We start from the raw sequence: 18,109 nt of genomic DNA on the forward strand, positions 1-18,109 counted from the left end.
GCAAATTATTGAAAATCTCTGTACCTCAATTTCCTCACATGAAAAGGGCGAGGCAATAATAGTGCCTGTCTCACAGTCCTTGCAGGCATTAAATAAAGTAATACATTTAAAGAGCTTAGGACAGTCCCTGGTATCCTGGATGCTATTATTGCTACAATTTTCATGCTTAAAGAAAATGTTCTGAGGTGATATTGCATTCTGTTCTACAAATGCCTTACAAAATGAATTTTCAAGATATAAATGATTTTCAACTCTCAAGTGATGTTACCTAGTTTATTCATATCTGAAGGTAAACATATGGTTTCCTCACTGACAAAATCGCAAGTATTTGATATCGGTTGCTTTTCTATTTTTCTTCTTTTTAGAAAGTATTACTCTCTCTTGAGGTTAGATCTTCAAAGTCTGTTTTTCAATTATAAATTATTTCTGCATGCCACGGGAAGAGCAGATACTCCTACACAGGGAAGAGTCTACCACTGAAAAGCAGCATGGTAACGTTCCTTTTTTTTTTTTTTTTTAACACAAAATGATGCCAACAGCTGGTTCATTTCATCTTGTGTCAGAACACATCAGTGTACGTATGTCAAGCCCTGGAACAATTACACCTACCACATGGGCTGGCACTGCTCCATTAATGACACGCGAACAAAATAAATGACAAGTTCTAGCCTTCTCCCCAAATAACTCCGATCACATTTCTTAAATACCTGGTGAAGAATGAAGCTTGGTGGCTGAAGCCACGGTTCTCTTAGGAGATGATACAGCAGGTTTATTAGCATCTTGATCTTTTTGTACTTCTTTCTTTGACCCTATACAGAATTTAAAAAGAGAAAAAGAAGGAAAGAGAGTTGGTTACAAATGAAACAGTAACACAAGTTGTTTGTGGAAAGGGAGGCTTAACGCAAGGCAAATAAATGGCAGCAAATAATATTTGGGTGATTTATTGCTATGGACATCACTCCCTGTGCTTCAGGGATGACACACTCATTTAGAGCAAAGGGAATTTCGTTGTAGTGGTCAGGTGAATCGGCAGGCACACTGCTGTCTCTGATTTGATGAAAAATTCCCCTGTCTCTGGAGGTCACTGCACCCCAGTGACCCTGACAAATGACCCGGAAATTAAAGATAGACTGTCCTCAGCCACCAACTCAGCCTGCCCGCCTCTTCCTGCCCAAACAAATGTTCAGAAGATGGAGACGGAAGCTGTAAGCCAAACACAACTGCTAATGACTACGGCATCACTGAGACACAAGCCACAGGGGACGTGGTCTGCCTCTAATTCATTTCCATGCAGCTGGTCCACAGAGGTGACCTGGAGAGCCTTTTCGCTCTGGCAGCTGCAGCTGAGCCTTCGTGGAACTGCTGTCAGAGCTGGCCCCAGCAGAATGGGATAACCTGAGCATAAGCAATAACAAAGAACAGCATGTGGACGCTCCTCCAATTATGTCCAGGAGCACAGGGCCATGTCCCCATGTGTGCTGGTCACAGACACTCACCTTCATATGACCTTCGACAGAAAGTCAAAGAACAATGGAGGAAGGATTAGAGGAAGAACACAGACCTGGATGTACCTAGACTCGCCTCCACCTCAGCACAGTTTATTATGTCATTTTGAAAGTAAAGTTTGGAGATGATTCCTCAGATACAGAACACGTCCCAGTTCCCACTCCCCAAAGCCTGCAACTTCACTCCTCTTCCAGAGGTATCTGCTGGAGGTGATTTGGTGGTTATTCTTCTAGACCTCTTTCTAGGTATTTATACATATTATTGACACCTATGTCAATACAGCTGTTGGCTAGCTAAATGAATCATATATTGCAATTCCTTTACCTACCCACATTTTTAAAGATCTTTTTTATATTAGCGTAGGCATAGATCTTTTAAAGATGTCACATAGTAACAGGCAAAAAAGTACCATAATTCATCAACCCATCATCCTATTGATGAAAATTTAGAATGTTTTCAAATTTTAGCTATTAAAATAGCTAAATGTGCTACAAAACACATTCTTCTACTTGTTTCTTTGCATATAGGCACTGGTATCTTTACAGGAAAAATACATAGAAGTGCTTTTGCTGGATTAAGAGTCTGCTCATTTGCTGTATTGTTAGACACAGTCCAATTGTCTTCCCGGACAAGCTACTAATTTACACTCGCATCTAACAGTGCATAAGGGCAACTCTCTACATGCCCCATCCTCTATTGACATTGAAGTCTCAATCATTTTAATTTTTGCCAGACCCTTAAAGTCTTTTTACACTGGTTGTGTGCATTTCTTTGTTTGGAAATTGCCTAATTAAAATCCCTTGCCTATTTTTCTTACTGATGTATTAAGAACTCTTCATATATTCTGGATATTAATTCTTTATTTGAAGGCTATTTAAATTATATTTTCCAGCCTTTGACTTTTTAAAATTTATAGTATATTTAATTCCATTGTGATTTTAGATTTTAGTATGTTCAAATATATCAATTTTTCTTTTATATAAAAGCACTATTACAGGTTATTTATACATTTGGTGCATGCATTCGTATGCATGCGTGTGTATATAAGATGGTGGGGAAAGATCATTCCAGGAGTTTGGAGAGAGAGGCAGGTATTTGGAACCATCTTCCCCATCTTTCATTCTTTTCTGGCGTGACTGGTTCCCACATACCCTGACCATTGGACCTGCCTCACCGCCTCTCCAGCCTTGCTTACAAGCCTTCTATTATTCCACCCACATACCTGTCACCATCTCTGCTTTACTGCTTTTCGACAAACTCTTTTAGTCTCGTTGATTGAGCTCTTCTGAAGCTTGAATTCTCTTTTGTATCTCTCCCCCATTGCTTTTTTCTTCCTCCTCTTCCTTCCTATGTTTCATGGCATTTAGTTAACATACCCCTAGTCTTTCACATCTCAGTAAGTGGCACCCTCTTTCACTCATTGTGCTCAGGCCCCAACACTAGGCATCATCTTGGTTTGTGTCTTTACTCCCTGCCCACATTTGGCCCATTAGCAAAGCTTGTTTGTTCGCCTCTGAGTACATCCCAGGTCTGACCGCTTCTCTCCCCTCCGCTGCCTCTGCAGAGCCCAACACCACCACTTCCTCTTCCTTCTTCGCTATAGCCTCCTACCTAATCTGCTGTTCCCATTCCTGCTCCTCTACAGCTTATTCTCCCACAGCAGCAGATGAATTGCTTCAAATCTAAGTTAGAGCAAGTTATTCCCAATCTTGAAACCCTCTGATCACCTCCCAAGATAGAATGAACTGTAAACTCCTTGCCCCATTAGTGAGGCCCTATAGACCAGCACTAGCTAACAGAAATATAAACATGAGCCACTTGTGTCATTTAAAATTTCCTAGTAACATTTAAAAACTAATAAGTAAATAACATTTTTTATTTAACCCAACATACTCAGTATCACTTCAACATCTGGCACTGACCACATTTTGAGCTCTCAGTAATGGCTCATGGGTCACCGGCCCTCATACTGAGCAGCACAGCCCCAGATGATCTCCTCTTCTGGCTACTTCATAGACACATTGTGATAGGTAACTTTATGTGTCAACTTGACTGGGTCACAGGGTGCCCAGACATTTGGTCGAACATTCTGGGTGTTTCCAGATAAGATTAAATTTAAATTGGTAGACTGAATAAAGCAGACTGCCCTCTCCAATGTGAGTAGGTCTTATATGATCTGCTGAATGCCAGAGTGGAACAAAAGGCTGACTATGAAGGAAGTTCACATGTCCGATTAGTTGAGTGAGCTGGGATATCGGTCTTCTGCCCTGAGACTGGAACTTAAACCATCAGCTGTCTCTGGGTCTCTGGCTTGCCAACTGTAGACCTGGGGACTTCTTAGCCTCCATAAACATGTGAGCCGATTCCTCATAAAAAAATCTTATGAGGTGTGTGTGTATTTACTTATAATATATATTATATAATATACAAATGTATATATAATTTGTATATAGAGCATATATTTTTTTCTATATATATTCTCTCTCTCTCTCTCAAATGTATTACATGTTCATGTATTATATCCTATTGGTTCTGTGTCTCTGGAGAACCCTAATACAGAGATGGCACCACTGTTAGCACCTGCTCACACACTCTAGCCATACTACACTGCCAGCCATGCTGGTGCTCAAACAAGCCACAGCTCCTCCCATTCTGGGCCCTTTAAGCTTGAGTTCCTTCTGCACAGAACACATTTCCCTGAGGCCTTGAGCATGGTTCACTCATCCCTTCATTCAGGTCTCCATCATCTTCAAAGAGGCCCCCCGACACCATAGGTGAAACAGCCCTCCTGCCATGTGCCACTCTCCCTTTGCTTTCTTGCTTCATTCTTCTCCACAGCATTTATTATACCCCGAATATATGCTATCCACCTCTGTTTATGGTCTACCTTCCCCACTAGATCATAAGGCTCAATTGTAGGGCCATACCTTCCCTGCCTGATGTGGTCATTCAGTCACTGTCCCCTCCTGTCTACTCCCTCCCACCGGGCTTCTTTCAAGATGTCTTGCCCAGGCATTCCAGGGCTTACAGAAAGCTGTAACCTGGAATCCTCAAAGCCACTGCATTACTCCACCCCATCCCTCAGAGTATCAAATCTATGGCTCACTTCATTCTTCTCATTTCTCCTTCTGCTCAGCTTTTTGGTATCAATAACTATGGAAAGGTACTGAGACTTGTGGGAGCTGAGAAGAAAAATGTTAAAAGCCTAAAAGTTTGTCTTAAACACAATGACCACAAGCTCAAAAAGATTACGTGCAAAGAGACTTCATACATTATTCATAATAATAAAGAAGAGTAAATAATCAAAATGCACACTGGGAAATGGTTAAATAAAGTGTGGTATATCCATACTATGTACTTTTATGTAGCTATTAAAAAGAATGAAGTAGCTCTATATTGTCCTGGCACAGAAGATGTCTGTGATAAATAAAAGAGCTGTTGTTGAATACTGTGCATGCTATTATCCCATGTTTGTAACACAAAATGTTACCTGTATTATACTTTTAACTATATAAGATTTGAAAGGTAGGTACCAAATTGTTAATAATGGTTACTTCTGAGCAGTAGGATTGAGGGAATTTTTTTTATTTTACTGCACTTCTGCATTATTTTATTTTTTATGATGATCACATATTACTTTTATAAAGAAATAAACAGTTAAAAGGAGTGAAACCAAAACAAAAATGAAAATAATTTGTCTGATCCATGAAAGGAGAAGGAGAGAAATCAGCCCAGTGCAACCAACTCTACAAGAACTTTGATGGAAAGTTTCATGGTCCCTCCCCCAGGAACACAGCATTGCCTAGAAAACTCCAGTGTGGTTCTGGGAATTCTTAATGGCACAGAAAATTATGAAAATCAGTCAAGACTTTCAGTGCTTTTTGCAGTTTTCTTAGAATCAAGACTCAGACTTATGATTTTTAAATGTCCCATAAGCTTTCACCTAACTCTGTTAAGACCTCTGAGTACCTAGGAATGCCAGAGTGGGTTGTGGTCTTACGGTTTTCCTCCTGTCCCTCTGGACTCTCTTTCCTTCACTGTGGTTCCTCCTTTGCCTGCATCTGAGTAAAGCTGTCCAAGAGTTCGCCTGTCCACTCTTCTGGATGCTCCTGACCACTCAGCACGCTTGCATCACCAAGTTGCACATGCTGATGAACATCAGCTCTATCCTTTCCAATCCAGATGGGTCCAGACAACTTTCTTGAGATCCAGACCTGTTTTTAGCTGCCAACTAGACATTACCGTAGCCTATGAAATGACCAGATCACCATGCTCCAACTGGAATGAATTCTCTTCTTCTCAAATAATTTCTCTTCCTAGATTTTCTTTCCTGATTGGTGGTTTCCCTGGTCACTGAAGCCAGATGCCAGGGAGCCCTCTTCTTTATACTCCCACATCTGATCAGCCACTACCTGTCTGCCTTATGAAGCAGCTTCTGAATCTGACCCTGTACCCATTCCCACTATTTACCCTAGCTCAGTTCTCATTAATTCTCACTGGGACAGCTAGAAAAATCTCCTAAGTGATTTCTCCCATCCTGTGTCTTACCTTCTTCATGTCTACCTAACTCATCCTTCTTACCAGTGCCAGGATGATCTTCTTTAATCATTAACCAGATCACATGATTTTTCTTTTAAAGCCTTTCCAAAGCTTTGGATTACACTGGGTCTCTCCAGCTAATTAAGGATGATCTCCCCATCTCAAGACCCTCAACTTAGGCGCAGTGCAAAGCTCCCGTGGCAGTGGAAGGTAACAAACAGTGGTTCCAGTGATTAGGGCATTAGTAGCTATTATATCTTCTATGTCTAACTGAACGAATAAATGAGGAAACTCTTTTTATTCACCAAAAAAGCACTGATTTCTTTTCTTGGTCTGTATTAGTCTTCTGAGTCCCCATCACTTACTTATGAAGCTTTTCTGATTTTCCCCAGCTCTTCTTGAATACTTGTCTCTCCTTAAACCCTATTCAGCCTTAGCTGTTCTCTTTCCCCTAGTGCAGACTATACCTCTAGTAGACGTCTCTTGTTTGGCCTGGTCAGTTTCTTTTAACAGCATTCATGCTCACCTGGGGGAACTAACCTTTCCCTCCTCATGGGCCATGTGACTGGTGTGTGTTGGGGGTAGAGGGGTGCTGATACACCTGGTTCTGGAGGTGGGCCTGTGACTCTGGCCTGCCCGATCAGAGCTCTGCATCACGCCGGAGTGACAGAGCACCAGGTTTGAGAATGAAAACAAAATCCAGGTTGGGATCATGAGAGCCTTTATCTTACAAGTTTTTCTGGAATTACTAGAAAATAATTCTTTTTCTGATAGATGCTTAAACTCGTGGGATATAGGCCTGAGCTGCCATTGACAACCTCTGCCTCCTCGGAGTGGGGAGAGCCTTTGTGAAGAAGCAGTCAGGAGAGGGGGAAAGTAGGGACAGGAGACCAAAAAAAAAAAAAAAAAAAAAAAAAAAAAATTCAGGATTTAATTGTTTAAGGACCTGGGTACAGCCCTACCTCACATTAGCAATATCACCTGAGCTTTTCAGTTATGTGAGCCAAAATCCTTCTGACCTTTTGCATTCTTTTTGGCCTAAGGCAGTTTGATTAGGTTTTTGTGACTTGCAGCCAGATAAGGCCTGAAAATGTCAGCTAGAGAAAACAGGTCCTTATATAAATATGTTTATCTCTTCTGGGTTCATCATTGGTCAAAACTACTCCTGTGTACCTCAGAGTACCTTCTGCACATGCAAACTCAGCGCTATACAAATGAATGTGTGTATACAAAACCCAGAGCCCTTTCAGTCGAGCTTTTGGGATGGAAGGGAGGAGAAGCCAGGAGTATTTCTTGGTAAATAATCCAAGAAATGCCAGCCTCACTGGTATCAAAGGATAAGTTCATAGTTTTAATCTGAAACCCTGTTACTGATCATACCCACTCCAGAACAGACAATTACTATACATTTAAATGGCCCCAAAATGCTTTGCTATAAATAAAGCAGCAAAAAGCCTCCCAAAGGTCTAAGCTGAAGGGTTCTGTCTGGCAATCCATATAGGGTTGTTCAGAAAAAGTAGTGTAAAAGCCCAGTTTCTCATGTGGTCAAGGCCTTCCACAGTGATATGAGTGACTATGGCAGCTGCTGGGAGAAGACCCATTTTGTGTTTTATTCCTAAACTGGACATCATAAAAGTGACTAACACCCCGTTCATCATTGGTGCTTAAGGCAGAGGCCACCTGCCTGGGAGCTGTGAGGTTATGAGGAAAGCTGCCCAGTCAAGAATGATGGGTTTGCTCTAAGGATAAGACTGTCATTTTAAAAACAAAATGTAATGGCAAATGACAGTGGGTCACTCAGGGTCCTGACTGAGCACCTCAAAATGGGGAAAAATAGATTTAAAATAATGGTTACAAGAATGCTATATACTTGTTTCATAAAAATAAATAAGCATGTCAAAAGAAATCAAAAGGAAGTTTTACTGGGTGCGGGCACTGAGGTGGGCACTTGACGGGATGAGCACTGGGTGCTATTCTGTATGTTGGCAAATTGAACACCAATAAAAAATAAATTTATTATTTAAAAAAAAGGAAGTTATACAGGCTCTGAACCTCACTAACAATAGGCCACATGTGCATGCAACTCAATCTCAGCATAAGTAAGGAAAGATAGTAAACAGAAGAGGATAAAGAAATATACACATCAATAGACTTTAACCTCTGTCCATCTAATATTCTCACACTATGCACCTGTCAAAGCTGTGGTAACAGGGCTGATTCTTTCCTAGCCCTATAGACCCACTCCCAGATAGGGAACATGAAAAATCATGGAAGGAAGATGGAGAGGAGCCAGAAGAAAAATGAAATGCGAACATGGCAACAATGCAAGTAATTATTATTGTGCTAGTGTGGCTGAAAAGAGGTAAATAGGGAAAAAGGAATGATGTAATCAGAATATAGAAATTCTGATGTCACTTAAAAGACAAATGGACTGTGGGAAGATTTCAAGGGAAGATTTTAGAGTTTGAATAAAATGAAGCATAGAAACATTATCTAGATAGGAATGTATCAAATAATATATTCCCACATCCCAGTATACTCTTATTCATTAAGTACCATGTATGTGTCAGGCACTGTTCCAGTGAAAGAGTGGTATGAGCTGTCATGGAGGTTATTGTTTTACTGCATGTAAACAGTTTTACCCCCTGTTTACTAGCATGTATAAATGCCAGGAATTAGTTTGCAGCTGCCTCTGTGTATATTATCTCACTTTACCCCACTCCTAAACTCTGTTGCTATTGCTACTGGTATCATTACTTTGCAAATGAAGAAACTAAAGGTATGGCGGTTGTAATGTATCTGCATTTACCAGTATGTGGCTGAGCCAAGCTCTGAACCTGTGGCTTTCTGCCCTCATTTTAGTTATTTATTTTTAATAATAAATTTATTTTTTATTGGTGTTCAATTTGCCAACATACAGAATAACACCCGGTGCTCATCCCGTCAAGTGCCCCCCTCAGTGCCCGCCAACCAGTCACCCCCACTCCCCGCCCTCTTCCCCTTCCACCACCCCTAGTTCGTTTCCCAGAGTTAGGAGGTTAGGAGTCTCTCATGTTCTGTCTCTCTTTCTGATATTTCCTACCCATTTCTTCTCCCTTCCCCTCTATTCCCTTTCACTATTATTTATATTCCCCAAATGAATGAGACCATATAATGTTTGTCCTTCTCCTATTGACTTATTTCACTCAGCATAATACCCTCCAGTTCCATCCACGTCAAAGCAAATGGTGGGTATTTGTCGTTTTTAATGGCTGAGAAATACTCCATTGTATACATAAACCACATCTTCTTTATCCACTCATCTTTCGAGGGACACCGAGGCTCCTTCCACAGTTTGGCTATTGTGGACATTGCTGCTAGAAACATCGGGGTGCAGGTGTCCCGGCGTTTCATTGCATCTGTATCTTTGGGGTAAATCCCCAAAAGTGCAATTGCTGGATCATAGGGCAGATCTATTTTTAACTCTTTGAGGAACCTCCACACAGTTTTCCAGAGTGGCTGCACCAGTTCACATCCCCACCAACAGTGTAAGAGGGTTCCCTTTTCTCCACATCCTCTCCAACATTTGTGGTTTCCTGCCTTGTTAATTTTCCCCATTCTCACTGGTGTGAGGTGGTATCTCATTGTGGTTTTGATTTGTATTTCCCTGATTCTGCCCTCATTTTAGCCTGCATTTCATTGTACTGCAATGGCTCCAGAGAGTTCTGAAATGTAATGAATCCTATGGCCTGCCCACCCACCTGTACTCAGAAGCACAATGAATCCAGGTGAGTCTGACCCTGTAGGAGAATCTAAAGGGAAGTTGGATGGGGCCGGGGTGAGAATGTTCTGAGTGGAGTCTGGGGCGAGGGCAGGAGAACATAGATGCTGAAGGTCTTCTACTTTGGGTGGAGACTAAGAGACCAGAGAACAGCTCAAGACTAAAGCTGAAGGCCAATAAGTCCCTAATCTCCTTTCCACCTTGTGACCCAGTCTTCTTTCTGACCTTCCATCCACACTGCATGGAACTCCTTACCCTTTGGTAAATAATCCCCCCTCCTTGCACTTTCATCCTCAATCTCCCACAGAGCAAACTTCTCAAATGGTTGCCACTTGTCCTTAGACTCTTCAGCCAATTTATCTTTGAGTCAGGAAGTCCCCTTCAAACTATCTAATACCCGACCAGAACTTGAAGCCTCCATGCTCATATGAAACCTCTTTTTCTCTGATGTTCTAATGTTCTGGCTGGTCTGGGCTAACAGCGTTCCCTGCTGTCACCTACAGCAAGGTTACTGTTCCTCACTTACCTCCAGGTATGGACTTCCTGTTTACCCCAGGTCCTGCCATCACCCGAGATCTCATGCATAACTCATCTGACATCCCAGACTTTCTATCCTTTGGCATCTGCTGCTACTCCTGCCCAGGCATTTGGGGCCCCTGCATATATCACCTGAACCTTGTCATCAACTAGAACTTCACCTCGGAAATTCACATACTCCACTTTTGGAACACAACTTCTATCCTCCAACGATCTCACTATGCTATTGCCACTCCATCAGTTCATTTCTCTAATCTAGACTATGAATCCCTTTACCCCCAAACTAATAGGCTCTTTCTATTCTCACCTCCTTTCCTATCCAACCTAAAGTTGATCCCAATGTCCTTCACCTCTACTATCCTCCTCTCCACACTCTTGTCCCAATATTGGAAACCACTATAGTCACAATCACAACGGTCTGCAAAACTCAATTCTAGCCCAACCTAGTCATCACCTTCCATGAGTTCAGCTAGAAGACACAATGACACAGATAGGGCCATCAAATTTAGTCACCAGTTATAACTGCAACCACAACACAGGCCAGTAATTTTACTTTTTCTCATTTTGCATTCCTCTTTTTAACCTATTAAAAAATAAAACATGGGATCCCTGGGTGGCGCAGCGGTTTGGCGCCTGCCTTTGGCCCAGGGCGCGATCCTGGAGACTCGGGATCGAATCCCACATCAGGCTCCCGGTGCATGGAGCCTGCTTCTCCCTCTGCCTGTGTCTCTGCCTCTCTCTCTCTCTCTCTGTGACTATCATAAATAAATAAATAAAAATTAAAAAATAAATAAATAAAAAAATAAAACAAAACAAAGTTTGACATCAGAAACTTTCTAAAAGATCATTCCACAGGCTTTAAACAAAATCTAACAGTATCTTACCCTCTATAAGCTCAGTTAATACTCATCACTTCCAAATTTTTGTGGCTATTTTTTCCAATATTTATCTCCATGTATCTAAGTAATATGTTTATACTGCTATTTCTTGATATATACATTTTAGATATATTTTAGTATGTTCCTACTACAGAAAATAACAGTTTTGATCTCCATAGGCTTGCTTCTACACTAACTCCTTCATCAATACAATTGTACCATAATTTTTGATTAAGCCAAAGTTCACTGTTCATCTCGTTACACTTACATAAATATTAACTGAGCAATTTCCTTACGTGTATGACTTTTTGTTTTCCCTGGATTTAATAGCTGCCTTGGTTTTTGTTTGCTTAGATTTCTAAATATATTTTGCTAATTCTCCACCAAAATACTCTATCACAGTATACTTCTCACAATTATGTAAAAGGTTCCATTTCATTTTCCTGGAACCCTCAATTCTCCATTTTTTTCTGGACTGGTAATTTCTATGACTGTTGCAGGGCTCTCATCCTAAAACCTCCCTTAATCATCATTCTGGGAAATTCCTTTGTCTCTTTTCTTCCCCTCTGAATTTTCTGTTTCATTTCTTATGGAACTCCTATTATTTGTATTCTATATTTATCTATCAATCAATTGATAGGTATATATATGCACACACACATATATCCATGTAGGATGGAAATATCCATCTCTTTTTGGATATCTCCCATGCACATGACACTAAATATACCCAATATTGACCTTGTCACCTAACAACACTTCTCAGTCCTATCTTCTCTAAGTAAATGTGTTTTAGGGCTAAACCAGAAATGTTGATTTCATCCTCATTTCCTTCCTTTTTATCACTTCTTCACTTGTAATAAAATGCCAAATCCTGTGAAATATAATCATGTATCTCTCTTAAATTTAGTCCACTTCTTTTTTCATAGTTACTGCAACTTCGTTCAGACCAGTGTCACTGTGAAATTCTGAAGCAGCCTTCTTCATCCTCTGGTCTCCAGTTAGCTCTGCTCCAACTTACCCTTCAGATCTCAACCTAGGGGTCTCTAGATACTGCTAATCATGCTCTGTGGCTATAACTATTATATTATAGAATTCCCATCTATTTATATTTACCATTAAATAATACATTACAGGAGAATTGCCCACTCAGTAAATATTTATAAACAAGCGAGTTGGTTATTGTTACTAACTAATTATGTTCTTTCTCTGTGGGAAATGAAATCAACCTTCAGATTAGATGAATTCCTGACATTTTGAAATCTCTTCTTATTTTCTTCTTCTTACTTCTTCTCCAGTACCTCTCTCTCTCTCCCTACATAATAAACAGGCATGTCCTAAGTGAGTAATGAGAAATCACTGTATACACTGTTAGAAACAAAATGAGTAAAGCTCTGAATATGATGGATTTGTGGGAAGAAAATAACCAGCTCTCCTGGGGAATCAAGACACTGCATGATCTATTAGTACTGAGAAAATGTGAATAAGTAAGTCGTGGTGGGAAAAATACTTTGTATTTTTGAAATTATACAAACAGATATTAGGGTTTTATTCATTGTAGCAGTTTTAGTAAGGTAAGCCTAAATGAAAGAGATGGTCTGGATTTATTTGTCTCATTCAACCTAATGACTTACTTTCACGTTAAGCACAATTTTATTGTGCTTTTCAGAGCAAACATTTTCCACATATAAATAAAAATCCCTAGCATGGTCTACCTGGTATTAAATAAGTACCTTCAGGTTAGTATTCTGTAGTTTTACTCCACAGGCTGCATCAGCCCTTTCTTATTTTCTGAACTATTTATTTCTTAAAAGGTCCTTCACTTTCCTTTATTCTTTCATTCATCATATATTTATTGGGTGGCTCCATTGTACTTTAAATGGTATTAGCTCTTGCAGATTCCAAGGTGAAAAAACAAAATCCTTCTCCTGAAAGTCACCAATTAGTGGGGCATGAAAATAAGTAATGACAAGATAATGTAGCAAGTGCCAGCCTGGAGGCCTGAGTAAAGATTTCTTTCTGCAAGCTCCAAGGAGAAGCTAGGTAGGACTTCCCCAAAGAAAGTTACTCTTGAGCTGAGATGTGAAATACGCAAAAGAATTGCCAAGAAAGAAAGGGTACAACCAGGTGGGGGATCATGTGCAAAGAAAGAGGTACAGGGTCAGCCCATTCAGGGCCAGCAGGGTGGGGTATGGACTGGAAGGTTTGTTTCTTGGGTCCAGCCTACCTTGTCTCTGACCCTTCCAGCATCTCCCACTAGCAAGAATGGATATCCTCACTGTTTCCCTCCAGTATTCCTGAGTTCCCCTATAAATCTAATGGAAGGCTAAAAACTACCACTGTTCAGTTAGATACTTACTGTGTGACATAGATACTTCCTGTTTTCTTTTTTATAAATGTGAAATTATAAATGAGATAAAAATTGCCAATGAATGGAATGATGATTATTGAAAAAAATAGAAAGTAAACAGGAAGTTAAACTGCCATGGTTGCAGTTATCTGGCTAAGGAAGTTAAACTGCTATTGGTTGCAGTTTTCTGGCTAAGGTAACAGCTCAAGACTCAGTCCTCACATGTAAATAAATATTTAAATATGTTGCTTACATTTTTATAAAATGTTACATGTTTCTTATAGAAAAATGAGAAAATACACTTTTTCTTCATTTTTGCCATTTCCTCACCTAGCAATAACCACTATGAACTCAATGAAATGCATTATTTCAGACCACATTATCTGTGTGTATGTCTATTTTTTCTTATTATAATACAGTTTTAAACACTTTTCATTGTGAAATATAAAACTTCAAATTTAGTTGTATAGTTTAACAAGTAATTAAAAGCAAACACTCATGAAGTTGTTACCCAGGTCAAGAACTGGAACATTCAGACATTATCATCACCCAAAACTCATCATGTCTCAAGCTTCTTCCTTCTCTCTCAAGGAAGCCACTGTCATGATTCCTTGCTTTTTCTTCATAGTGTCACTGCTCCACATGCACCCTTAAGCAATATCCTTAAGCCTGTTTATAAAGTTTATATCAGTGAAACTCTGGGTGAATATTTTGCTGTCCTGCAATCTGTACTAAACATTGTAACAAAAAAAAACATTGTAACATTAATGTAGCCCTAGTCCATAGTCACTGCCAAATAGTGATCAGTGGTGTGCATATATCACAGTGTAGTTGTTTTGATGGGAGTTCGAGGTCTACTACTTCTCGTTTTTAGCAATTATAAGCAATGCTCCTTTGAACATACTTGTATGAGTCTCCTCATACGTGTGTGTACATCTCTCATATATGTACATGCAGAGTTCTTAACTTAAGGCAGGTGCAAACATTACTGAGACAATGCCATGCTGTTTTCCAAAGTGGCTACATCCTTGGGGATCCCTGGGTGGCTCAGTGGTTTGGTGCCTGCCTTCAGCCCAGGGCGTGATCTTGGAGTCCCGGGATCGAGTCCTGGAATCAAGTCCCGTGTTGGGCTCCCTGCATGGAGCCTGCTTCTCTCTCTGCCTGTGTCTCTGCCCCCTGCCCCCACCCTGCCGTGTGTGTGTGTGTGTGTGTGTGTGTGTGTGTGTGTCTCTCTCTCATGAATAAATAAATAAAATCTTTAAAAAAACCAAAGTGGCTACATCCATTTCCCTGTTTCCTGGCAGGACTGTACAGGAGTTCTTCATGTACTACATCTTCACTGAAACTAGGGAAGGTCAGATTTTAAAAGGCTGCCATTCGGATGCATGTATATCCCACTGTGATTTGAACTGCATTCTCCTGGTTACCGAGCAGTTCAACACTGTTTTCATATATGTATGGAACATTTACCTTTTTTCTTTCATGGAATGTTGGCCGTTCCTTTTGTGCCTGTGTGTGGTTTTTTTTTTTTTTTTTTTTTGCACTGACTTGTGTTATAATATAGCTTTGTAACCTTTTGAAGAACTTAATATGCTATGATCATCTCTCAGGATAATATTTATCTACAATATTTTTCAAATGTAAACTGATTACTAATTTGGTAGTTTAACTCCTAGTTGAGAGAGTAGACATTATAAACTAGGAGCTGTGATTATAAATACCAATTATTTTGAAGTTGGGAGTTGGAAATAGGTAAAAGAAATAATGGGGAGGTTTAGCATACATTAGCATATCTGTTTAGGGCCCAGACACTCAGCTCTATTGTTTGCTTAGCTGTGTGACCTCAGGCACAGTTTCTTAAACTCTCTGAACTTTGTTTCCTTAGGCATACAATGGGCAATATAACTGTAGGCTCCAACACTAGGGAAGAATACAATGGTATAGGGCATTAAAAGTGCGCAACCTAATGCCAGGCACTTATTAAACATGCAAAAATAGTACTTATTAGCAGTACTAATAATTAATACTTAATTATAATTATTTATCAGAACGTATAGATTATAAGCTCTGTACTAGTATATGAAATCATTAGTGAATGAGGTTGCTATTGTTCTCCTTTTTCCAATGAGTTATCTGAGGTCAGAAAGGTTCGGCATCAGCGTCTGACTTCAAAGTCATTCGCTAGTTCCTTTACCATCCATTCATTTTTTTCTTTTTTTAAAAAAGATTTTATTTATTTATTTGTGACAGAGAGAGAAAGAGGCAAAGGCAGAAGCAGAGGGAGAAGGAGGCTCCCCATGGGGCAAGGAGCCGGATGTGGCTCCAAGGATCCTGAGATCATGACCTGAGCCAAAGGCAGACACTTAATGGACTGAGCCACCCAGGTACCCAGCCATCCAAATTCTACATAATAGAAATTCATTGTAGCTTATTAATAAAGTTGTTCCATTCACTGTAACAAAAATCACATGGAGAAAGAAATATGTCCAAGGTGGTTTTTGTTTTTTAAAACCAAAATAGGTGTAGCCAATTAAAAAAAAAAGGATCCCTTTTTCTAAAATTTTTAAAGGTCTTATAACTTGTCATTTTTTCCCAAGTCATGGGCACAAGAGTGCTGCATGCTGGCTGGTCCTCTGCTGGGTGGTGGTAGTCACAGCTGCCATGTGATGAGGCCTATCACTGCCAGAATTACCTAGGGCTACAAAATGGGCACTGGGTATAAGTGGGAACTTTATAGTCTATGGCCAGGGCTTGAATTCAACCCTGACATTTGGTTTTATTACTTTGGGCAACTAACTTGATTTCTCTAATCCAGCTTCCTAATCTAGAAAATAGGGTTAAGAATAGCACCTGTGTATCACATGTTATAAGTGAGAACAAAATGAGATGATGGGTATGGCTAAGCGTGGAGTAAGTACTCAACACGTGCTGACTATTATTATCATAGCGGCTCATCAAGGAGCCACACCTTAGTTTGGCCTGTATAATATTTAATTCATTGTCCAAGGTCGGATTCTCAGCATGACATCATCACATTGGTTTAAGTTGCATATACTGAATAATCAGGCATTCTACTCTTATTCCCCAGCAATCTCCTGCCATGTATACTGTTCAAGAGTCAGAGCTTTTTCTAGGCCAGAGGACTCTGTATTTCAAGGTCCTGTCTCTGGTGGCCATATGCTAGCTTCTCGTGTTCAGTATGGGGCTCAAGTAACTGCAGGGAAGCCATAAGTAAATGAGATGACATATGGTTGCAGGTAATCTTAATCAATACCATATTTAACCAGCCAATCTTCCAACAGATAAATGAATGTAGGATACTAGAAAAAAAAGAGGCTTTGGAGGAAGATCTCAACTAGAATCTTGAGTTGACTACATAGTAACTCTGACACTGGGAAAGTCACATTTCATCACATTTAGAAATGAGGAAAGAGGTACTCCATAGTGGTGTTCTGGTGTTTAGGAAGAGCATGAGTCTAAAGCACTTAGGGCAGAGTCAAGCACACAATACCAGGCAATAAACCCTAGAGATCATGTTCATGATGATGGTGATGGTCATCAAGATGGTCAAGACCTAGGTTAATGAAGGACTCATTACAGCTATGCGATCAACTCATTGTCATCTTGAATGAGAATCAGATGTCTGGCAAGTGGTTGGGAGTGTCAGGGCAAGGAGAAAAGCATACTAGAGAGAACAGCTTGAATAAGGAAAGGCACAGGGCCATGAAGGGCCTTGGCTTCTTCAGGGAACCAGAGGTGCAATGTGGCAGCATAGAAGAAAGATGTGGTAGGCAGGCACAACTCAGAAAGGGCCTATTATGCCAGGCCAGGTGAAACCAGGCCCCACAGGGCTAAGGAGGTTAAAACTGTCACCAGCAAGACCTCCACTAACCCCTTTCTTCTTCATAGGAATGTTAACCCTATATTTTAGAAGCAAACGAAGGGAAGTGCTCTCGCTGGCCTCAACCACCGACTCACACCTGTGCAGATGGACCTTTGAGTGTCTAACATTTACCTCTACCTCATTTTAATATTAAAAACTCCACCCAAGGAAGAGTACAAACCTCACTAACATAACATGATGCATATATAAGCATGTTTCCTAAGTATGCAATGCATGACTTTATGGCTACCTCTACATGCAATTACAAAATTCCCCTTTCTAAATATTTATCCTAAACCTAAATAAAAGAAACCCACTAATCCCGGTTGGGAAGTCATGGCTTTGTGAGTTATTCCTCTCAACTCCTTATTTGCTGCAAAAAAAGTTTACTTTGTGCCACAACTCGACCTGGTGTAGTCTCTGCTTATAACTTACTGAGGAACAAAGTCATATTAGATAGTTACACGCAGTGTCTGGATCTGTGCCTGTAGGTAATGGGGAGCCACTAAAAAAGTCTCAAGCAGGGGGAGTAACAGGACTGGATTTGCGTTTAGAAAAGTGAAAGTTTGCTTGCTAGCAGTGGGGAAGGGTCAGAGGGAAGGATTGAGAAGCCTCTGGTTTAGATTGTTTAGGTGTATTGACTAGTAGAGTGTGTG

At 40.3% G+C, this 18,109-nt stretch overlaps 1 protein-coding gene across 9 annotated transcripts in view; it reads right to left on the reverse strand.

Annotated features, from left to right (window-relative positions):
- Positions 1-18,109, reverse strand: part of MTUS2 (microtubule associated scaffold protein 2) — a 593,760-nt gene that overhangs the window by 161,574 nt on the left and 414,077 nt on the right. For all 9 annotated transcript variants that reach the window (XM_077868253.1, XM_077868251.1, XM_077868248.1 and 6 more), the window contains one exon: positions 708-809. In XM_077868253.1, coding sequence (XP_077724379.1) covers positions 708-809 — 102 coding nt within the window. The remainder of the gene's footprint in view (positions 1-707; positions 810-18,109) is intronic.

The sequence above is a fragment of the Canis aureus genome, chromosome 24 (genome assembly GCF_053574225.1).
Source record: "Canis aureus isolate CA01 chromosome 24, VMU_Caureus_v.1.0, whole genome shotgun sequence".
Taxonomy (NCBI): domain Eukaryota; kingdom Metazoa; phylum Chordata; class Mammalia; order Carnivora; family Canidae; genus Canis; species Canis aureus.